The following is a 19755-nucleotide window of genomic DNA, read 5'->3' as shown; positions in this document are numbered from 1 at the left end:
ATTTAAAAGTCATTAGCTAATTGGATCCTGCACAACAGGATGTCTTGATGGAACCTCAAAATAAACCTCTGCAGACACACAGTTTGTTGTTCTGATATTTTTGTCAGCTGCAAACAGCAAACACTTTCCAAAAAAGTATAGGACTGAAGAAAAAAAAAATTAGACTGGACAGTAAGAATAATTTTTGTACAATTAACTTAGATTACATTTCAAGTGGTTTATAGAGCTTATTTTTATTTGTGCTGCTACTTTTTGAGACTTTTGATTATCTGGCCTGGATGGTTTTAAGTAAATCACAGCGTGACAGCAGTGGAGGTAAACAAGTTCCATTTAGCCACAGCATCAATCTCAAAGCCACATTTTATTTTTGATTCTTTAAATAAAACAAATCCTTTAAGCAGGACTGTGGCTGGACTTAGGGTAGTGAGAGTTTAAAAGTTTGCATTCTTGGTTAATCAATATTTCTGGGCTGAAATGGGATGGTGTGAGTGGCTGGGTGACGTCAGTCTCCCAGCAAATATAACTTTATCACTGCCTATAAATAGACCTTGAGCTACTGCAGAAAGCACTTCCTTGAGAGAAACGAAACTCAGCAGGGTGCTGGCCCCTGTCACTGCTGTGTCATTGTCACTTGATGTGACAGCAGCCACCGAGGGCTGTGTAAGCCTCTCCCAGGGCTGAGCAGGAACAAACCTCGGGGCTGGGCTGAACTCAGCAGCACCTGCAGGATCAGAGCAGCTGCCAGCAGCCCAGGGGAGCACCAGAGCCCTTCTGGGCACTGCACTTTGGCCACACAACAAGCCCTGCACAGGGGTCACTGCCCAGAAACCCAGAAACCTGCCCAGGAGTCTGGGGACCTGCAACCTCAGAAAGCTGCAGCCATCACTGCAGCTGAGACTGTTTGGTAACTAAAATAAATAATGGAATACCTTATAAATGTGTTTACCTGAGATACAGCCACTTGTAATTCTTGTTAACTGCTTTACAGCCTCTTGGCAGTCACAGAGATGAAAGCCCTGGGTTTTACTGTGGCTTTTAGGAAGTTTGATTGTAATTGGGCCTGAGGGTTAACAAGGGATGGGATGTAAATGTTGACTGAACATGACAAGGACCCTCACAAGTCACCAGCTAAACACAAGGCAGCTGTGGTCACCTTGTCATGCTGAGCTCTAAATGCTTCACTCTTATCACCTATATGATATTATGTATCATATATAGCTGCCTTATATACACACACACACATATATATATATATATATATATGTGTGTGTGTGTGTGTATATATGTGTGTGTGTATATATATATATATGTATATGTATATATATATGTATATATATATATAGCTGCCTTATATATATATAAAATATATAGCTGCCTTATATATATATACATATTTATTTATATTTATATTTATATAAATTTTATATCTGTATATATATTTATATATTTATATTTCTTTTTATATATATATATACACCTATATTTTATCGAATAGATATATAACAATATATATGCAACATGTGAATAGTATGTACTAATAAATATATATTACAAATCACCTAGATTACCTATCATCTATCTCTAATAATATATTTATATATATAAAATATAATTATCTCTTATATATTACATTTTATATATAGTGTATTACAGTAAAGGTACATAAAATATGCAAAAATGCATATATATATGTGTGGATATATATATATATATATATATATATATATATATATATATATATATATATAGGCAAATGCAGAACCATAGACACATATAGCTACACATACATAGAGAAGACTCTCTCTCTATATATATTTATGTGTATATACAGATATATTTATGCACATTAAGCTAATTTACTGCCTGTCTCTTCCCCACAGCTCAGGCCCAGTTTCCTACAACCAACCCTGTCATGGCCCTGGCCCTGTCATCAACCCCCTTCCCAACAACAAAACAACACAAAAGTATTTTAAATATTGCTCCTTTAATAATCTACATCCTGGTAGTTGCTCCAAGGGAAGACACAGCTGACAGGATTTTGATTCTGCCCCCTCATCTCTCCACATCAGCAATTCCTTATTGCTGCAGACTTCTCTAGTCCCTGGCTCCCGTAGGCCACAGTTAGATTAATTCTGCTAATTATCTTAAATATAAAACATAATGCAACTGATCCCTTGACATTGCTGTAGTAATAAAAAATAGGAAAGGAAAAAAAAAATAAAAACGTTTGTATCCTTATTGCCAGTGTGTGTCAGTAACTGCTTTCCCTAACAAAAGCCCTGCTCCACGTGCTGGGGAAGGCAAACGTTTCCCTTCCTGCTGAGGGCTGATCCCGCGCCAAAATGAAGTCAAATATTCCTCAGGCTGGAAAAAGGGGAATTTTAAAAAATGGTTGCAAGAAAAGCCCACCAGTTTCCTACTGTAAAACCAGTTCACAGTTCTCGGAAAGGGTCTGAGCAGTACAGTAGAGCTACATTTACTGAAAACTTCTAGTGCTGATAAAGTCCTTTAAAAAAAAAAAAATTAACCCAAACAAACCCCAAATTAAATTAAACAGGGAGAGCCCATTGGCAGGAGGAGGAAAAAGAGAAGGAGGAAGAGAAGGAGGAAGAGGAAAAGGAGAAGGAAGAAGAGGAAGAGGAGAAGGAGGAAGAGGAAATGGAGGAAGAGAGCACTCAGCGGTGCCTGGGGAGCGCAGAGTTCAGAAAAAAGGAAAACAAAAACCAGAATCTATTCCTCAAGCAGACATCCAGTGTGGGATGGTTCCAGGCCGGGCGCGTGAAGGCACAGCAGCGCGAAGGCACCGCGGAGTGGGGGCCCGGGGGCTGCTACGGCTGCAACGAGAAGGGCACAGAGGCCGAGGCGGTCAGAGCTCGTGCCAGGAGCTCCCCCCCTGCCCAGCCCGTGCCCCCCAGCCCGGCCCCACCTCGCCCAGGCCGGGTTTCTGGGCAATGGGGGGTTTCTTCAGGATCCCTCGCCGCGGCGCCGGCGCCGGCCTGGCCTCCCCGTCCTCCGGCGCGTCCTCGCAGCCCCCGGCCAGGACGTAGTGCTGCTTCCTCAGCTCGCCCAGCCGGACCCGCTCGCCCTCCAGCCGCTTCTCCAGCTCCAGCACCTTCACCTGTGTCCAAAAACCATCCTGGGAGCCGTGCTGGGGGCACAGGGATCCCCACTGCGGGGCTGGGCCTGCCCATGGCTGCACTGAATCCACCCCAGGGCCGTACCTGCGTTTCCATCTCCTCCTTCTTCAGCTTGATGAGGGACATGCCCGAGAAGTCCATGGTGTCTGTGGGGGACAGCAGGGCCCCCACTGAGTGCACCCCTCACATGCAGAGAGACAGACACCTCGGGGGGTTCCCCAGGCCAGAAAGGGATTTGGGGTGGGGTTTTCTACCTTTTCCTTGTAAGAAACCTCACCTTTCTCCTCTATCTGCTCTTGCCCCGACTTGGTGGAAGCCACCACGTTTGCTGCCATCTCGTTGACGTTGCGTGAGCACTCCTGGAGCCTGGCCAGGTTCCTGCTGCTCTTCTCAGCCTTCACCTGCAACGAGCACAGGAATGGCTGAGGGTGCCCACCACAACCCCCCCAAGGAGCTCCAGGGAGCCCCAGGCAGAGGCAAAGAGCTTTTGGGCATGAAAACCAGGGAGTGGAAAGAATGGATGGATGGACAGATGGGAAGGTTTATCCTCAGTGATCCCATCACGGCCAGACAAGGTGATCCCTGCAAAGCCCTTCAGCCCCAGGGCACCAAACCAGCTCTGCTCCCACCTGAGCCAAGCACTCAGTAAAGACACAGCTCTGTTTTTTAACCATGGTCTCAATTTTAAACCCATCTGGTGTAAAAATCCCCATGGATCTCCCTCCCCCTTCACCTGCATCACTGAAAACTCCACCCCTCACTTCCACCCACACCAACAGGAAAGGCAGCAAGGACCAAAGTCCACCATCCTCAACTCCAGCTCCTGCAGCTGCTTCTCTGGATTTCTTGTTAGCTATTAACATTTTCTTTACATAACCAGCTTGACAGGAGGAAGACAGGAGGTTTTACACATCTTTGTTTCCAAGGCAAACCTCGGGTGTGGGAACATTCACACACGGATTCAAATCCCAGCAAGAGCTTCCCTTCTCCCTGCTCTGGGAGACTGCAGGATTGGCAGAGAGGAGGGGAACACCATGGGACAGGAGGAGGAGACACCCAGAGGATCCTGCTGGGACACCCACCTTGGAGGCAGCCACCAGCTGGGCTGTGCTGGCAGCGATTTCGTGGGAGCAGACGATCAGCTCCTCGTACTTCCCTGTGTGCAGCACAACCCTGTCTGCAGACTCCCTGCAGTGGGGGTCAAAGGGAGATTGTGTCACAGACACAACAGAGCAAGTGCAGATTATTCATCTCCTGCTAATACGCTCAGAAATCAGCAGCTGGATCCAGCAGCTTTGTAATTACAGAATCATGAAACTGTTACAGTTGGAAAAGATCTCTAAGATCTTTGAGTCCAGCTGTTATTAAAGCTCATACACAAAGCAATTATTCAAAGCCATGATCAAGGTGATTTGGAACAAGGCAGGATTTTGTTTTCATAATGGATAAGATTTTTAAAGCTTTGCCCAAGAGACCCCGCCCCACATTTCCTGCACTGGCACCAGGCAATTTCCAACCACCCCATCCACAAACAGCTGAGCAGGAACTGGGACAGGGGGGTTTGATTTCACATTTTGCAGACAGGGAGGAACTGCCATCCCTTGCTGGGTGACCGTGTGGCCCAACCCAGGCCACGATGCTCCATGAGGAATTAGCAATGAACCAAACTGAGGGTCCAGATAAACAGAGATCTCCTCAAAGAGCCAGCAATGAGGCTCCACAAGGAATCAGCAATTCAGCAGCAGGAATTTTGGAATTTTGGAGGTGACAGGGAAGCAGGAGCCAGCCCTGGGAGCTGTGTCCCAGGGGAAGCTCCCAGCCTGGGGGTACCTACACGAGCTGTGTGGCTCCCCAGCCCACGGCCTTGGAGGCAGAGATCAGCCCTTCGGTCCAGCGCGAGTTCTTGGCGTAGAACTCCTGAGTTGTTGCTGCCCCCTGTTGTTATGAGAATATTATGGCCTGGATTAACTTCTGTCTAATATACAGCAACATATAAACCTGCATTAAATACCCATATAAAGTGTAATAATGTGTAAATTCATATATAAAGCCACAAATTAAGGGAGCAACAGCATTCCTGTGCTCTTCATGCTGCTCTTACTGACCTGTTTAAATAATTATCAAAAAAACAACATCAGAGTCCCAAGCCTACAAATTTGAGCTGGGGTTAGTTTAAAACACACAAATTTGAGCCATGATTTTTAGATGGATAAGGCTTTGCAAGGGTGACAGTGATTTGTGCAAGAGAGCACAGGGCTGAGCAGCCCATCTCCAGCAATTGGGACTACCAGAGTGCTGCTAACATGGAAAACCATGAAATCCAGAGTGTTTTTGAAATTTGGGGGAAATTCTCCTGTATTTCATGTCAGCACAAAGAGATGAGTGTAAGGGAGGACTTACCCGGCCACTTTCTACTATCTCCTTCTGCAGGTTTGTAGATGTTGTTACAAGAAGTCTGATAGCCTGGAAGGAAGGAAAACAGGTTTTGGGGTTTGATGGGGGTCTCACAGAGGAGGACTGATGCTGCTGCTGGTGGGAGGTTACAGTTTTGTGCACCCCAGATGGGTTTGTGCAGCACTGACCTTCATTAGGTCCGTGCAGGAGTTCAGAATCCTGTAGGGAAGCAAGAGAAAAGTGTTCAGCATCCAGGGAAGCTTTGGCCTCAGAAAATGGGGAGAAAATGGGGCTTTTTAAACCAAGACCAGCCAGCCTGTTTGGAGCAGAGCACACCCCAGCAGGGCACAGACCTGTCACGTGTCCCTCCTCAAAACTCACCGCTCATTCACTTCCAACTTAACCCCAGAGCTCTCGTTCCTGGCCTGGCTCATCATCTCCTGTTGGGAAACACAAGAGGAAGGGTTGGATGCCATGCTGGGATGAGAAAGGTGGAGGAGTGATGGACACTGCCCCCAAAAGGCCCCAGAATGGCCCATCCTGCAGCTCTGTCTCACCTCTATCCTCCTGACAGCGTCCTCAATGGCCTCTGAGGTGGAGGCCATCTCCTTCTCAACCATGTCCCCCAGCTCCTCCTGCTTGATGTCCAGGCTCTTGGGTCTCAGCTCCTGCCAGAGGAGGCAGCAGACATGAGGAGGTTTAAGGCAGAGAAACAGAAGGGAATATTTAGAAGGAATAACTACAAACCAAGATATCCAATTCCTTCCCGCCCCCACCAAATAATTAAAGCTGCAGGAGCAGCATTCTGCAGCCTGCACAGTGAGGGTACATGTGCCACCAGCTTGCAGCAAACATGGGACCTCAGAGGTAAGAAATGCCCCAAATCAAGGTGACAAAACTCCATCACAGAAGCAGATTCTGCTCCAGAGGGCTCTGGAGAGCTGTAAGTGGTATAAAAGAAAATATAATAGGGGCTTCACTAGGAGCAATAACTGAAAGATGGGAAGTTTCCTTCCACAGGGGTTACTGGGCTGAAAGACTTCAGCTGATCTGAGGCTGACCAGCTCTGAGCACCACCAGGAAGGGTCTCAGTGCTCGGAAGCAGAGATGGCTCAAGGAAAGCACCACAACTTGTGGGTATGGGGGACAAACCACCCCGAAGTGTTCCCTGGGACCCACCCTGCCAGCCCCAAGTGGGAGGGTGGCTGTGCTGGGCTCCATCTCCTACCTGGGCCAGCTGCAGGACCCCTCGCAGTGCCCCCTGCACGTGTCCCAGCTGGGCACTGCCCAGCCTCTGCCTGTCCTTCAGCTGCTCCAGGTACTCCAGGCTGCGCTGCCCGCACTCCCGGCACGTCTCCGTCAGCCCTGCCAAGAGCACAGCCTAGGAAAGGACTCCCTTCATCCCAGCCCTGCCCACCCTCATCTTCCTCCTCCCCTCATCCACAGCTGAGCACCAGCAGCATCCTGCAAATGTCTTCCAGGAGATTACAAATCAATTTCCAGGCCCAGGAGGGGCACTAGAGGGCAGGGAATGTCGGCAGGGGGAGCATGGGGAATGCGCTGTCCTTGGTAAAATCTGCCCCTAGCAGAGGGGGCTTTGGCATGGCCTCCCTAAAGAAAAGGCCCATGAAAAATAACCCCCCCAACACCCCCTGCATCCCTGCACTCACGGTCAGCGTGGTCCGTGGGGGCCAGGTGGGCCGTGGCGCTGCCGTTGACGATGGTGTCGCCTGTCAGGTGTGCAAAGAGGGCCAGAGCCCCCACCAGCCCCGCAGCATCTGCCACAGACAGCACAGGCTCAGGAGCTGCCAGCCCTGCCAGGTGCTGGGGGCTGCAGCTCATCCTTGAAGGCACTCAAGGATCAGTGCAAGACTCAGAGATGTTGGGATTGACCCCACCAGCTTGAAGGAGCACACAGGAACCCCCCAGCCCCGCCCGTGTCCCTCTGTCACCAGGGCACTGCTGCTTGCCCGTGGCCCCAGAGCTGCTGGGGGCTGCTGGGTGCATGGGAACACGAGCAAGCTGGGAGCAATGCCAGTCCCCAGCCCCAGGTACCTGCCATGGAGGCCACGTACTGCGCGTGCCCCTTCTCCAGGGCATCCGTGGACTCCAGCGCCGCCTGCGCCCGGCTCAGCAGGTAATCTGCAGGAATTCCATTTCATTTCCTTAGCACAGCCTGGTGGGTGTCTGCACCAGTGCTGACTCCACAGGGCACCACTGAGTGGAAGTGTATCCCTGGGGAACAGCACTAAAATCTGAGCAAAATAGTGCTGAACATTAGAACTAGAAATTCATCCTGGGAAGTCTGACCCCAACCCCCTCAGGCATGATGGAAAAAAAGCCATGGGAGAGATGAGATGCAACATTACCTGTAAAGGAGGGAGAAGGCACAGTGTGTTTCAGTCCCCTGCATGAGCAGGACATACCTGGGGAGCTGGTGCAGCGGAGGTGCAGGGGGTCATCCAGCTTGGCCATGGCATCACTGAGGATGGCCTGGGCTTCTCTCACTGTCTCCTGCAGGATTCCAAACTGCTCATCCAGCAGCTTCTGCTGCAGGCTCTGCTCCTGGTTGCTCTGTGAAACAGGAGGAACAGGTGAGTGGCAGAGCACTCCCATCAGCAGTCTAGAGCTCCTTTCCAGGATCAGACCCAACCATCCCATGACTGCTGGTGCAAGTGATATCCCACTGGCTGCATCAGCTAGCACCCCCAAACATCTCATCCCAGTGAGTAGAGGGGCAGTGGGCCCTTCACAGAGCTCTGTACCTTCTCCAGGAGCCTGCCCTGGAGCTCTTGGATCTCCCTCGTGGCCTTGTCTGCCTCCTGGCTCAGCTGCAGCTCCTTCTCCTGCACGAGGCCCCGTGTGGACAGCAGCTCACACTCCTTCTCGCTCACCGACCGCCTCAGCACCTCCTTCTCAGCATGCAGAGCATCCAGCTGGGCACTGAGCTCCACACCTGCCTGCCATGGGGGGCCAGGACACGCTGTCACTGCCCTGTCACGGCCCTGTCACTGCTGGCAGCCCAACAGAACTGGGGGGAGTTCAGGACATGCCCAGCTCGTGACACTGATGGGCCGGGCCCACACTCAGCCCAGTGACAGCTCCTTGGGCTGCTGCTGAAGCTCAGGCTCAGCAGTGGTGGCAGGTGCAGCCCCCTGTGACAGGCTCTGATGGGGACCTGGGCTCATGCTGCCCCCCAGCCCCGTACCTGCTTGGCGTGGCTGAGCGAGCGCTGTGCCTGCTCCAGCTCGTCCCGACGGGCGTCCAGCTCCTGCCTCAGCTGCTCCATCTGCACGCTCTGGTCCTCCAGCTGTGCCCACACACCGTGCCCAGGCTCAACCCCTGCCCCACGTGGCAGCAGCACCAGCCAGGATGCAGGGAATGAACCCAGCCATGCTTTGCAGGGAGGGGGTTTGGAGTCGTGGGCAGGGGGTGTCTCCTGGAAGGGCTCCTTTTCCCAGGCCAGAATTTTGGGAGCAGCCCCCATCTTGACCCCCAGAGAAGGAAAGCACTCAAACCCATCAATTTGCATTGTGGCATTTTCTTGGGGGTAGAAAAGGCAGATTTGGACAAGAGGGAATGAGTCACATATTAACACCTTCCTGAGGAGCTAGGGCAACTCTTCCTGGAATCAGGGTCCAAAGGCAACAACCTCCCCTTTCCCTTGCTCCCAAACTGCATTTCCCAGGCTGGGGAGGGCTCAGTGCTGATCCAGAGCTCACCTTCATCTCAGCCTCTCGCTTGACCTGCTCCACCTGAAATGCCAGCTGCTCCTTGACACGTGCCACCTCCTCCTGGCTCTGCTGTGTCACTGTCAGCTGCTTGGCAGTGTCAGCGTTCTGTGGGGGGACATGGGGCTCACCTGGTGTTCCAAGGGGGACCCTCACCAACCCCACACTCATTCCAACCAAATTCTAGCTCAGAGAATAAATCCAAGATGACTTTCTCACAGCATCCAAAATGCCAGTGGACATGTATTCAAGGGGTGCCCCCTGCTTGGTGCTCAGAGGGTGATGGGACCAATACAGGGGGACTGGGCAGGCACAAGTCACACCAGTGGTGGCAGAGGGACCAAGGGACAAAAGCAAGACCAAAACATCCAAAGCAAACAATTAAATATGTGAGTGGCACAACTGAGACACAGGATCCCCATCACCAGCACATCCCTTGAGAGCCTCTTTCCAGAACTGGAGCCAAGCATGCCATGACTGCTGGTACAAGTGATATCCCACCAGCTATACTGGCCACAGAAACCAGCAGAAACAGACCAAACATCAGCAAAACACCCCAAAAAACAACAACAAAAACACCCAAAGGGACCATGATGTAAGAGGGAAAGGGTGCTCAACTCTGCCCTGCATACCCCAGCCCCAAAAGGGAGGGATTTAACTCAGGGACACTGCCCTCAGTGTCAGTCCCTGCCTGCAGAGGCAGCAGCAGCCTTACCTTCCTCAGGAGCTCGGCGTGGGTGTTGATGAGCTCGCTGTGCTTCTCCTTCAGCTTGGTGTAGCGGATCTCAGTGGCGCTGGCTTTCTCTGCAGGGGTGAGAGACCCTCAGTGACCACAGCAAAGGCAGCCCACGGGCCCAGGCACCCCAGGGCACCCCAGGACACGCCAGGGCACCTACTCTCGGCCTCGGCGCAGAGTCGCTGTGACCTGTCACTGTCCTGCTTGGCCCTCTGCAGCCTCTCCAGCTCATCCCGCAGCTGCTCGTTGTCCACCAGCGCCTTCTGCTTCTGCTTGCGCTGCTCCTCCACCTCTCCCTCCAGGCTGTTCACCTGTGCCTTCAGCTGGGTGATGTAGCGCTGTGCCTGCAGAGGTCATGGGGCACTGGGGCACAGCCCTGCCTGCCCCAACACCCCCAGCCAGGGCCCCTCTGCAATTTGGGCAAAGCAGGCATGGGATGCACAGGAAAGCTCTGCCCTGAACCCCTGCAGTCGCTCTGCTCCCCAGCCAGGCTTTACCTCCAGTTTAATCTTCTCCATCTCTGCACGGAGAGTCTCCACCTCCTTCTTCAGGCTCTCAATCTGTGCATCCCTGTGGACAAGGGCAGGTTGGTCCCACGTGGCAGCAGCCCCTGGCCCCTGCTGGCCTCCCCATACCTGTCATCCCAAACGCCGTTGGGTGGCCCGAAGGTTTGCTCAAACAAATCCGAGGTGATCTGGAAAGGACAGAGGGTGCTGAACTGAGCCAGGACACAGGAGCCTGCCCCCCATCCCAGCCCCAGGCCCCCACCTGTGGCTCTGTGGTGGAAGTTGTGCTGATCTCAATGAGGTTCTCTGGCTCCTCATCCTCGGGGGCCTCCTCAGGGATGACGACGACCGGCTTCACGTGCTCGGCCAGCGCCGACGCCCGCAGGAAGTTTGGGGGGCTCTGTAGGGACAAGAAGTTGTTGCAGCCTTGCAGGGGGTTCAGGAACTGCAGCAGGCAGAGTGCCAAGGGAAAGGAGGGAGCCAGCCCTGTGCTGCTGACAGGGCCAGAGGCAGTGTCCCCAGACACCCACAAGCTCTCCAGATCACCACACCAAATCCTGCCCTACCTCTGGCAGCCGTGGGATCTGGATGAGCCGCTTGAAATACAGCATGTCAGATGCCTTCTTAAAGAAGTTTTTAAGGCTGGAGAGGAGAGAAAGACCAAGGGGAAATGGGAGGGGGCTTGGAAGGAGGGAGGGGACCCCACTGCCCCACCCGGGCTGCAGTTACCTGCGGAACTGCTCATGGAAGCGGTCCCGGTGGCCCTGCAGGGTGTCAGCTGGCAGACCTGGGTGAGGAGGGACAGCTGTGACTGATCCAGGGCTGCACGTGTCTTCACATGCACCCAGACCCCTCCTCTGCAAAAGCCAGCAGGGAAAAAGCCAGGAGGGAGTGGGATGTGAGGGGTCAGGATGGGAGTGAAGTGTTCCCATCCCCTGGCACAGGGATCAGGGATGTGGCACAGGGAGATGTGAGTGTGGGAAATCCAAAATACCCACACGAGGCTCCTGGCACTGTGCTGCCCATGAAGGGAGCTGGCAGGCCAGGGGACATGGGTTTGAATTAATCAATAACAAGTCCTTCTTCCTTTATCTGTAACGTCTGTGTGGGATGGAGCAGGCCCCTAGAGCCAAGCTGGGATACAGGGATATGGCGATGGATACCTCAATCCACACCAGCCTCAATCCCCAGACCCAGAAGCCCACCCTGGGAAAACACCAGCACAGAGCACATCCCCGGGACTCACAGGAGTGCAGCTTGAACATCAACTTGACCGAGTAGTGGTAGAGGTGGCTGCAGTCCTGGATGACCTGGATGAGGGGGGCCAGGCGGCACTGCACCGCCGACATCTGCGACACGGCCATGGAGGTGTTGAGCTGCCTGAAAACTGAGGGGAGCCGTGTTTGCAGAGCCGCCTGCGCCCGGCCGCGCTGTTTGATCATTAACCACGGCGGATGTGGAGCAGGGGAAACGCCAGGGCTGCTCCTGAGCTGAGAACAGCCCTGCTCCGAGCAGCAAAAACACCCAGAGGGACCACGCTGGCACAGGGAAGGGGTGCTCGGCTCTGCCGTGGATACCTCAGCCCCAAAAAGGAGGGATTTAACCCCAGGATGCTGCCCTAAAGCTGCTGCCGCACGACACAGCTGGGAGAAGTGAGAGGTTTGGCTCCATTCTGTTTAATCATGCAAGGATCTGGGAGAGGATGCCAGGGCAGGGGACAAGCCCGGCGGCACGGCAGCCTCGCCTGCCCCTGCTCGGAAACAGATCCCTTCCCTTGGCAGGGATCCAGGCAGCATATCCACCCTGGCTTCTTCCCTGCTCAGCTTTAAAGTATTTATGAATATAAATTCTCTGTATAAATGGGTCAGGAGGAGAAGCAGGAGGCTGTTGGGAGCTGGGTCTCTCCCGCTGTGCCATTTGTCAGGGCAGCTCCGTGTTCCTGACCAGAGGAAGAATCTGCCACCTCTCTAAGCCATCTAAAAATTCCTGAGAAGGTGAGAGACATGAGCAGGGGCCTCCAGCCCTCCCCAGAGGCATTTCAATGAGGGGAAATGAGTTTTTAAAAAGTACAGCCCCATCCTCAGCTTCAGAGGAACAGAAGTGATTTGTGTAATGGATATGATTAATGTGGTTGTACAAAAAAGAAATAAAAACGTATTTCAGAGCAGCTCTGCCCTGAAAACAACACTCTGCCTTGCTCAGGTGGGTTCAAAGCAGCTCTAAATATTTTTCGACAACTGCCTCTACAGAGCTTCAACAGGAGAATCCAGCTGAGAAACCACCTCAGAAATCTCAGCAGGGGGAGGAGGAGGAGGGACCTGAGCCTCCAACCTCGACCTCCCGGAACTCCATTCCCGACCAAAGAGCGAAACTATTGCTCAAGAGCCCCGGGGCAAGCGGGAGGGACCTGCCCCTGCCGCCTCCTCACCTGACTCCGACAGCTTCAGCTCACAGTCCAGGTAGTCAAACAGCTCGACCGTCAGCTGGAAGCTGCCAAAACAAACCAAAACTCCATCACCTGACAGCAGAGACATCTTTGCTCTAGCTGCTCGTGTTCAGAGTCCCCATGATGGCAAGGGCTCTGACTGACAAGAATTTGGGACTTTTTCTCCCTGCATTTACAGCCCACAGTGCTCTGTGGGTGCAGGAGGGATCAGGCACCATCCAAACAATTCACAAAATCCTGGTGACTGCCCCATCCTGGGGTGGTTTTGTCAGCAGGACACTGCCAGCTGGGGGTCATGGAGCTGGTGACCACATCCTTGGCTCTGGGCCCCACCAGGACACTCACATGTTGTTCACATCTGTCCCTGCAGTCTTTTCCAGCACCTCATCCGACACTTCGAGGCCCGGGGGGAACTCGGGATGCTTTGCAAAAGGAAGGAAAAAGTCATCAGTTGCTGCTGGCGTGGCACATCCCCTCGTTCCAGGGGTGTGGAGGTGGCAGAGGCCTCACCTTGACGTGGAAGGAGATCTTGGTGAGCAGGAGCCGTGTGTAGATGCTCACCAGCTGCCCGTACCTGTCATGCAAATGGCCCTGCAGAGACACAAGGGGAGACAGGGGGAATCCAGAGTGAGGTAACCACACCCAGCAGATCCCACAGGAGCCAGTGATCTGTGCCTCCACCATGCACACAACCATCACCCAAAGAGACAGTTTTAGGCAGTGCTTCACCCTCTCTGTGCCCACCATGTTCCTCAGTAACCATCTCCAAATCCCCCAGAAGGCACAAACCTGCACTCTGCCCCACTCACCCACAGGTCCCCCGTCTCCCGGATGTTGCTGCGGTACCTCTGGCAGTCCTGGAGAACCTGGAGAACAAAAGGGAAGGATGTGGAACAGTGGGGCTGGCTGTCTGCTCTGATGCTGGGGAAGAGGAGGAATTCAGCCCCTTACACCACTCCAGCTCTGGGAGAAGTTCCAGCCTTCCCCCAGCACCCAAAGGTTGGGGATTTGCACGGGGAAGTTTCAAAGATGTGAGACAACAGAGTGCCTGGGGAAGGTGGCTGGGGTAGGGAAGGAATCCCACTCTCTGTACAGAGGGATGTTGGCAAGAACCAGAAATTCCCCTCTGGGAGAGGAGCAGGAGGGAGGTGACAGAGGGGACACTCACGTTGGGGTGGCCATCGCGCAGGACCTTGTGCAGGACGTGGCAGAACTTCCAGCTGAGGATGGCACTGCTGGGCAGGGGCAGCCCGATAGCGTAGGACCAGAAGGTGAAGGCTCCCTTCTCGTGGTGGGTCCCCAGGATGATCCCTTCCAGGGCAGTCAAGGCCAACTGGACACACACAGGGGATGGGCTGGACTGTTCAGGTTGAAAAGGGGACACTGGGTGCCCCATGAGCACAGGGATCACTGGCACAACGCTGCACCCTCAAATAAAAGCCCCAGATAAGACCCCCAGTTGTCAGTTTTGGGCACACCTCCCCCTGCTGAGGGCACACTGGAGCCCTCTGCATTTTACTGCCAAAGAAATGCAATTTTATTGCACTGCTCATTTGCCTTTTCACTGATGGATGAACCTTTGTGATGCCAGCCCCCAGCCCAGCTCTGCATGGGTCTTTGTCTCCCAAATCTTCTCCAGCAGAGTCCAAACTCCTCTGTGCTGTCCTGGGAGCCAAGGGAAAGGATACGACGGGCATGTTTCTCCTTCACTGGTGCTTCCTGTGTGTTTATGGCTTTGCTGATGCTGATGGCCTGCAAGAGGAGGGGAGAGAGGCTGTCAGACATGGTGAGACCCCCATGGCTACCCAAACACCCCAAAGTGCAGTGCTGGTGCTCTTGGGGAATACCCTGAATTTCAGAACACATTTGTCACCTCAAAGTCATTTGTAACACATCAGAATAGGCCTTTTTATCCATAACAAAGCATCCATTAGAGCCCCCATCCCCAGCAGGATCTGACCACTGCTGCTGGTGCTCCCGGCTGTCCCTGTCCCAGGAAACCAATTTTTGCATTTTTGCAGCCTGAACTCAGCATGCCTGAGGAATATTAAAGCACAATAGTGAGATGCCAAATTCCAGGGTTGTTTGTGTAATCACAAGGAGCCTTTGAACCACGGGGGAGTGGTTTGGGTTCTGCTGAGGATGTTGCTGCGTACAAACAGCACGTGGGGAAAAGCAGCCCCCAAGCAAGGAGGGAGTGGCAGCTTCAATGCCCATCTTGATGGAGCAAAAATCCAGAGCAATGTGATTATCAGAAGAGGATTATCTATATTTTGATGTGTTTGATCACAGCAGACTTTAAATTAAGAATTTATTCCAAAAGATGACCCCAGAGTGGGGTCGGTTGCATCAGTTGCATCCCCCATGTGTTGATGGGCTGCAAATCCAAGTTGCTGTGTTTGATGAGGATCTTCCTCCTCCTCAGACTCAACTGAGCTGCTTCACCCTCACAGGAGTGCTTGGGCTGTGCCTGTGTCCATGAGCCTTCTATCACCAGCAGAGGAAAAAGGTCCCAGCTGGGAAGGCAGGAAGCCACCCCGCTGCCGGAAGAGGAACTCGGTCCCTCCCTGCAGCTCCACAGCCCTAAAGCCTTATAAAAATCCTATCTACCTGTCCAGGAAAGCACCTGCTTCCACGTGGCTTCTTGTCCAGAGACACCTCTGACATGAGGTGCTTTTCTGTAGGAGGAGGAACCTGACCCTGAGTTATCGAGTGCTCCTGACTAATGCAGGAGGAACCTGACACCAAAGGGGCAATGTCAAAGGTGTCCATGCACCAAACCCACCCCAAAAGAGTCCAGAACAGCTACTCAGGAACTGACCATGACAGCAGCAAAACTCTGCATCATCCTAAAGAGTGAACCTGTCCCAAAAGGCTGAGCCCAGCTGCTGGGGCTGGCTTTGCCTTTTGTGCACCAGGAGAGTCCCGGGGTTACCCCGCCATGTGGGGCCGTAAAGCAGCAGTGGAGTTAAGCCGGTGACTTGCTGTAATCCTCTTATCCCCAAAGGTTAACGAGCCTGGAGTGCCCAGGAACAGGCACTTGCAGCACAGCTGCCTCTCCCAAAGTGCCTTCACAGCCACCCAAAAGCCTGGAGCTGACACAGGCTGTGCCCTCGATGGCAGCTTGGCCAGAGACATGTGGCACAGGTCCTCAGGGATGCCAGCACCTCCCACGGGATACTGACAGAAAGGATGGCTTATCCTGGAGCAGGCAAGGAAGGATTTGGAAATCCTTCCTGCATCTTTCCTGAGGTGTTTTGCACAGAGGGAGCAGGGCAGACACATCTCAAAAACTGGGAGTTTTTCTGCCTGCCCTAACACAGGCCTGACCCAGCCCATCACACTCATCCCAACCCATCCATGGAACCTGGAGGAAGCACAGCCAGAAGGATCAAAGTGTGACACATGCAGACCCCCAGGAAAGGAAATGTTGTCCCCTATTACCAGGTACAGGACCTCAGCTGCTGAGTGAACTGGGATCCTGCTGGTCTATCCCAAAACAGAGCTGTAATTCCCACTGGCAGTGGTGGTTTTATTGCAATTATTGCCCTTAGTCTCACTGACAGCCTGACCAGCCAAAATTCAGCCCAGGAGCTGCTGGAGAGGTTGGTTTCATCCTTGGGGTTCAGTGCAGAGGTTTCACTGAGACATTTCATGTCCAGCACAAGGACTGGGCCCATGCAGGAGCAGCCCTAGCCCACCCTCAGCACCACCACGAGACACTGGGTCCAGCGTGGTCCCAAATGAACCACAGTGGCACCAAACCAATGCCAGTCCCTCAGGGCTGTCACCCCAGGTGTGCTTTCAATGCCTCCAAGCATCAACCTGGCCAGGAGATCCAGGAAAATGGGATGGTGGCACCAGGGAAGAGCACGGGGCAATACTGCAGCCTGGCACACGTGTGCTGGCAGGATGCTCCTGCTGGCTGTCTGGCAAAGTCAGGCTGTGGAGGATGGCTCCAAAATGGGGAGATTCACCCTTGACCCAACCTCTTGGGACACCACTGGCACGTCCGGAGATGGGCAGGTCCTGGCTGCCACTGCAGGTGCACAACCAGCCAGGCCAAAACTTTGATGCAACCTGTGGGCTGCTCCCCATCACTGCCAGGCACCAGGGTGAGGAGCCAACCCCAAAACCTGCCTGGCCCTGGGCTGTGGGATCCCACAGGGCTGCAGCCCCAGTGCTTTGCTCACAGCCTGCACGTTCCAGGGTGGTGACTAAAGCCAGGATCAAAGCACCCAAATGAAGGAGCACAGTTTAACATCCACCCTTTCATTCCTGGCTGCTTTTAATTAGGGCTGATCCTCCTGCCCACGGCTCCCTGGAGCAGGTGGATGCCGGGTCCCAGCATGATGCCACAGCAGGAGAGATTATCTGGCAGCTGGAAACCTCCCCTGGCCAGACAGCACGAGAACTGTCAGAACAGCTGAGCTATGAACTCCAGAGTTCCCTTCCTAACGCTGCTCCTTTCCAAATTACACCAGGAAAACACCACTTGGCAGTCACACACAACGCAATCCTGCAGGTTCCAGAGCTCATTGGATTTTAAACCTTTTTGTTTAAGAAAAGCAAAAACTGGCAGCAGAAAAGGACAAGTTTTTCCTCCTGCCAGGCTGCCGAGCAAGCACCTGCTGTGGGATGGTGATTTCCTACTTCCCACGTTCGGCTTCTCCGAGGGAGACATCTACATCACCCTGACACAAGACATGGAAAAGCATTTCCAGGGAAAGCAGGTGACCTTCATGTCACCCACAAGGACCTGGGATCACAGCAGGGTCAGCAACTCCTGTCTATAACCACAGACATCACCATAGCCCTGCCAAGGGAAAAGGTGATGGGGTTCTGGATTCTGGTACAGAATCCTCAGGCAGCAGAGGGGATGTGGCTGCAGCACCCCTGTGACACAGAGACAAGGAGGGGATGTGCCAGCAGCACCCCTGTGACACAGAGACAAGGAGGGGATGTGCCAGCAGCACCCCTGTGACACAGAGGCGACTGGCAGCCGGCTGGGCAGCTGCTATAATTAGAGGTAAAAGGCAGATCAATACCCATGTTCTGACACTGAACAGTTCTGCTCCCACTGATGCACCGCTACAGGAAACCACACCAGAATAAAGCTCCTTTAGGACAGTTTTTAGCAGTTGCTGGACAAAAGGTCAGCTCTGGGCAGTGAATGTGACCATCAGCCAGTGAGCCAGAGAGCAACCACCTCTTTACCCTGTCCATGTCTCCGCTCACAGCATCCCTGTGACTGCGAGGATTTCCAGAGCAAGAGTGCCAGTGAAATGCCCACGATGCCCTGGAAGGGCGGGGGCAGGAGGGCACGGGCAGCCGCCGGCGCACGGGGCAGCGCTGCCCAGCGGGACGACTGAAGGAGACGCGTCCAGAGGGAACCGGAATTGCCGGTTTTCCCGTGCTGCTCCCCAAACCCAGCAAGCTCCGTTTCCTACCCAGCACCGTGACCCTGCGAGGCCTGAAATTCCCACCTGGCTTCGCTGGCGCTCTCCGGGGCCAAACCAGCCCCGGGGCTGAGGAATGAACCGCAAAGCAAAGGGGCAAAGGGGAAAACATCTGCGATGAATGCACAGCCTGCAAAAGCAGAGGGGTCAGAGGAGGCATGCGGGAGGGCACTGTTATTTTTGCTGGGGCAGCAGCGAGCCTGTCACTGTCCATCCCTCTACACATCCCTGCCCACGCTGTTTGAGAACTTCATTTCCCACCAGCCACATGCCAACCCCATCAGCGCCCGACCACTGCCCACCCCGCTGGGGCCACAGGAGTACGGACACGCCGGCCAAGCCGGACACGATGGGGCACAAACGCCTTTGGGCTTTGTTTCCACTCTGCCGCCCTTCGTGGGTCCAAACACCCCGATTCCCGCAGGGTGACCCGCGGGTGACCCGGAGCCGCGGGGCAGGGGTGAATCCAGCCCCGGTGCGAAACATTTCCCGGTGTCGATGGGGCCGGGGCTCGGCAGGGATGCGGAGATGCCCATTCCCGGGGCCGCCGCAGAGCCCCGGGCTCGGCCACGCTCCCGCCAGCACCGTAAAACTTTCCCCGTGTGCTGCCGGCCGTGTTTACCTGCGATAAGGCCCGGGAGGTGCGGGGGGGCGCACGGCGGGCGCGGGGCCCGGCTGCCCGCGGGGACGGCGGCGCACGGCGGGGCCGCGGCCGCCGGGACGGGCGCGGGGACGGCGGGACGGGCGGGTGCCCACGCGGGACCGTCCCGCGGCCGCGCCGGGAGGAAGCGGCGGCGCAGGTGGGGGCGGGGGAGCGCGCGGCGCCCGCACCGGGAACGGACGGGCGGACACGGGGACGGGCAGTGGGACGGCGGCCGTGGTGCCCCATCGGGGCTTCCCCGGAGCCCGGCGGGGACCCGCGCCCCCCATCCCGCCTCATCCCATCGCCCGAGAAGCCCAGCGTGCCCCGAGGCGATGCCCTGCGGAAAGGGCCTGACCGTCCCGTCCCCGAGCCGGTAGCAGGACCAGGACTAAAAACGGGACCGTAACCGCGGCCGGTCCCGCGGCCCCGCCGCCCCCTCCCGCCGTCCTTGCCTGGCTCTTGTCGAACTGCTCCCGTTCCGCCTCCAGGCTGTGTCCGCCGCGGCGGCTCAGCACCCGCGCCGGCACGCTCTTGATGCTGTTCATGGCGGGCCGCGCTGGGAGCTCCCCGCTCCGGTATCCGCGCTCCGGTATCCGCGCTCGGGGCTCCGGCAGGAGCGACCGGCGCCGCCCGCCCCCCGCCCCCCGCCCCTCCCGGCCGCGCACTGCGCCGCGCGCTACCGCGCCCCTGGCGGCCGCACCCG

General features: G+C 54.7%; 1 protein-coding gene across 2 annotated transcripts; it reads right to left on the bottom strand.

Moving 5' to 3' along the window:
• Positions 1–1965: 1965 nt before the first annotated feature.
• HIP1R (huntingtin interacting protein 1 related) lies at positions 1966–19702 on the bottom strand. 2 transcript variants are annotated; one of them, XM_030232484.2, is made up of 32 exons: positions 19505–19702; positions 14639–14702; positions 14119–14261; positions 13760–13816; positions 13461–13541; positions 13296–13372; positions 12933–12994; positions 11751–11891; positions 11234–11291; positions 11071–11146; positions 10767–10904; positions 10634–10692; positions 10496–10568; positions 10159–10342; positions 9978–10066; positions 9254–9370; positions 8740–8841; positions 8297–8491; positions 7958–8105; positions 7587–7673; positions 7202–7309; positions 6760–6896; positions 6089–6199; positions 5913–5971; positions 5720–5750; positions 5538–5600; positions 4972–5072; positions 4220–4325; positions 3415–3538; positions 3222–3283; positions 2927–3118; positions 1966–2834 (listed from the first exon to the last, which is right to left on the bottom strand). In XM_030232484.2, exons 1-32 carry the CDS (start codon positions 19595–19597, stop codon positions 2829–2831), a joined length of 3144 nt encoding a protein of 1047 aa, XP_030088344.2. In that variant the 5' UTR covers positions 19598–19702; the 3' UTR covers positions 1966–2828. The 2 variants fall into 2 exon arrangements, with proteins under 2 accessions (XP_030088344.2, XP_030088345.1); XM_030232485.2 differs by lacking the exons at positions 1966–2834; positions 2927–3118; positions 3222–3283; ... (5 more) ...; positions 5913–5971; positions 6089–6199 and having other exon boundaries at positions 6761–6896; positions 7607–7673.
• Positions 19703–19755: the final 53 nt, after the last annotated feature.

This window comes from Serinus canaria, chromosome 15 (genome assembly GCF_022539315.1).
Source record: "Serinus canaria isolate serCan28SL12 chromosome 15, serCan2020, whole genome shotgun sequence".
NCBI classification, from domain to species: domain Eukaryota; kingdom Metazoa; phylum Chordata; class Aves; order Passeriformes; family Fringillidae; genus Serinus; species Serinus canaria.
This window is presented reverse-complemented; position numbering and strand designations above follow the sequence as displayed.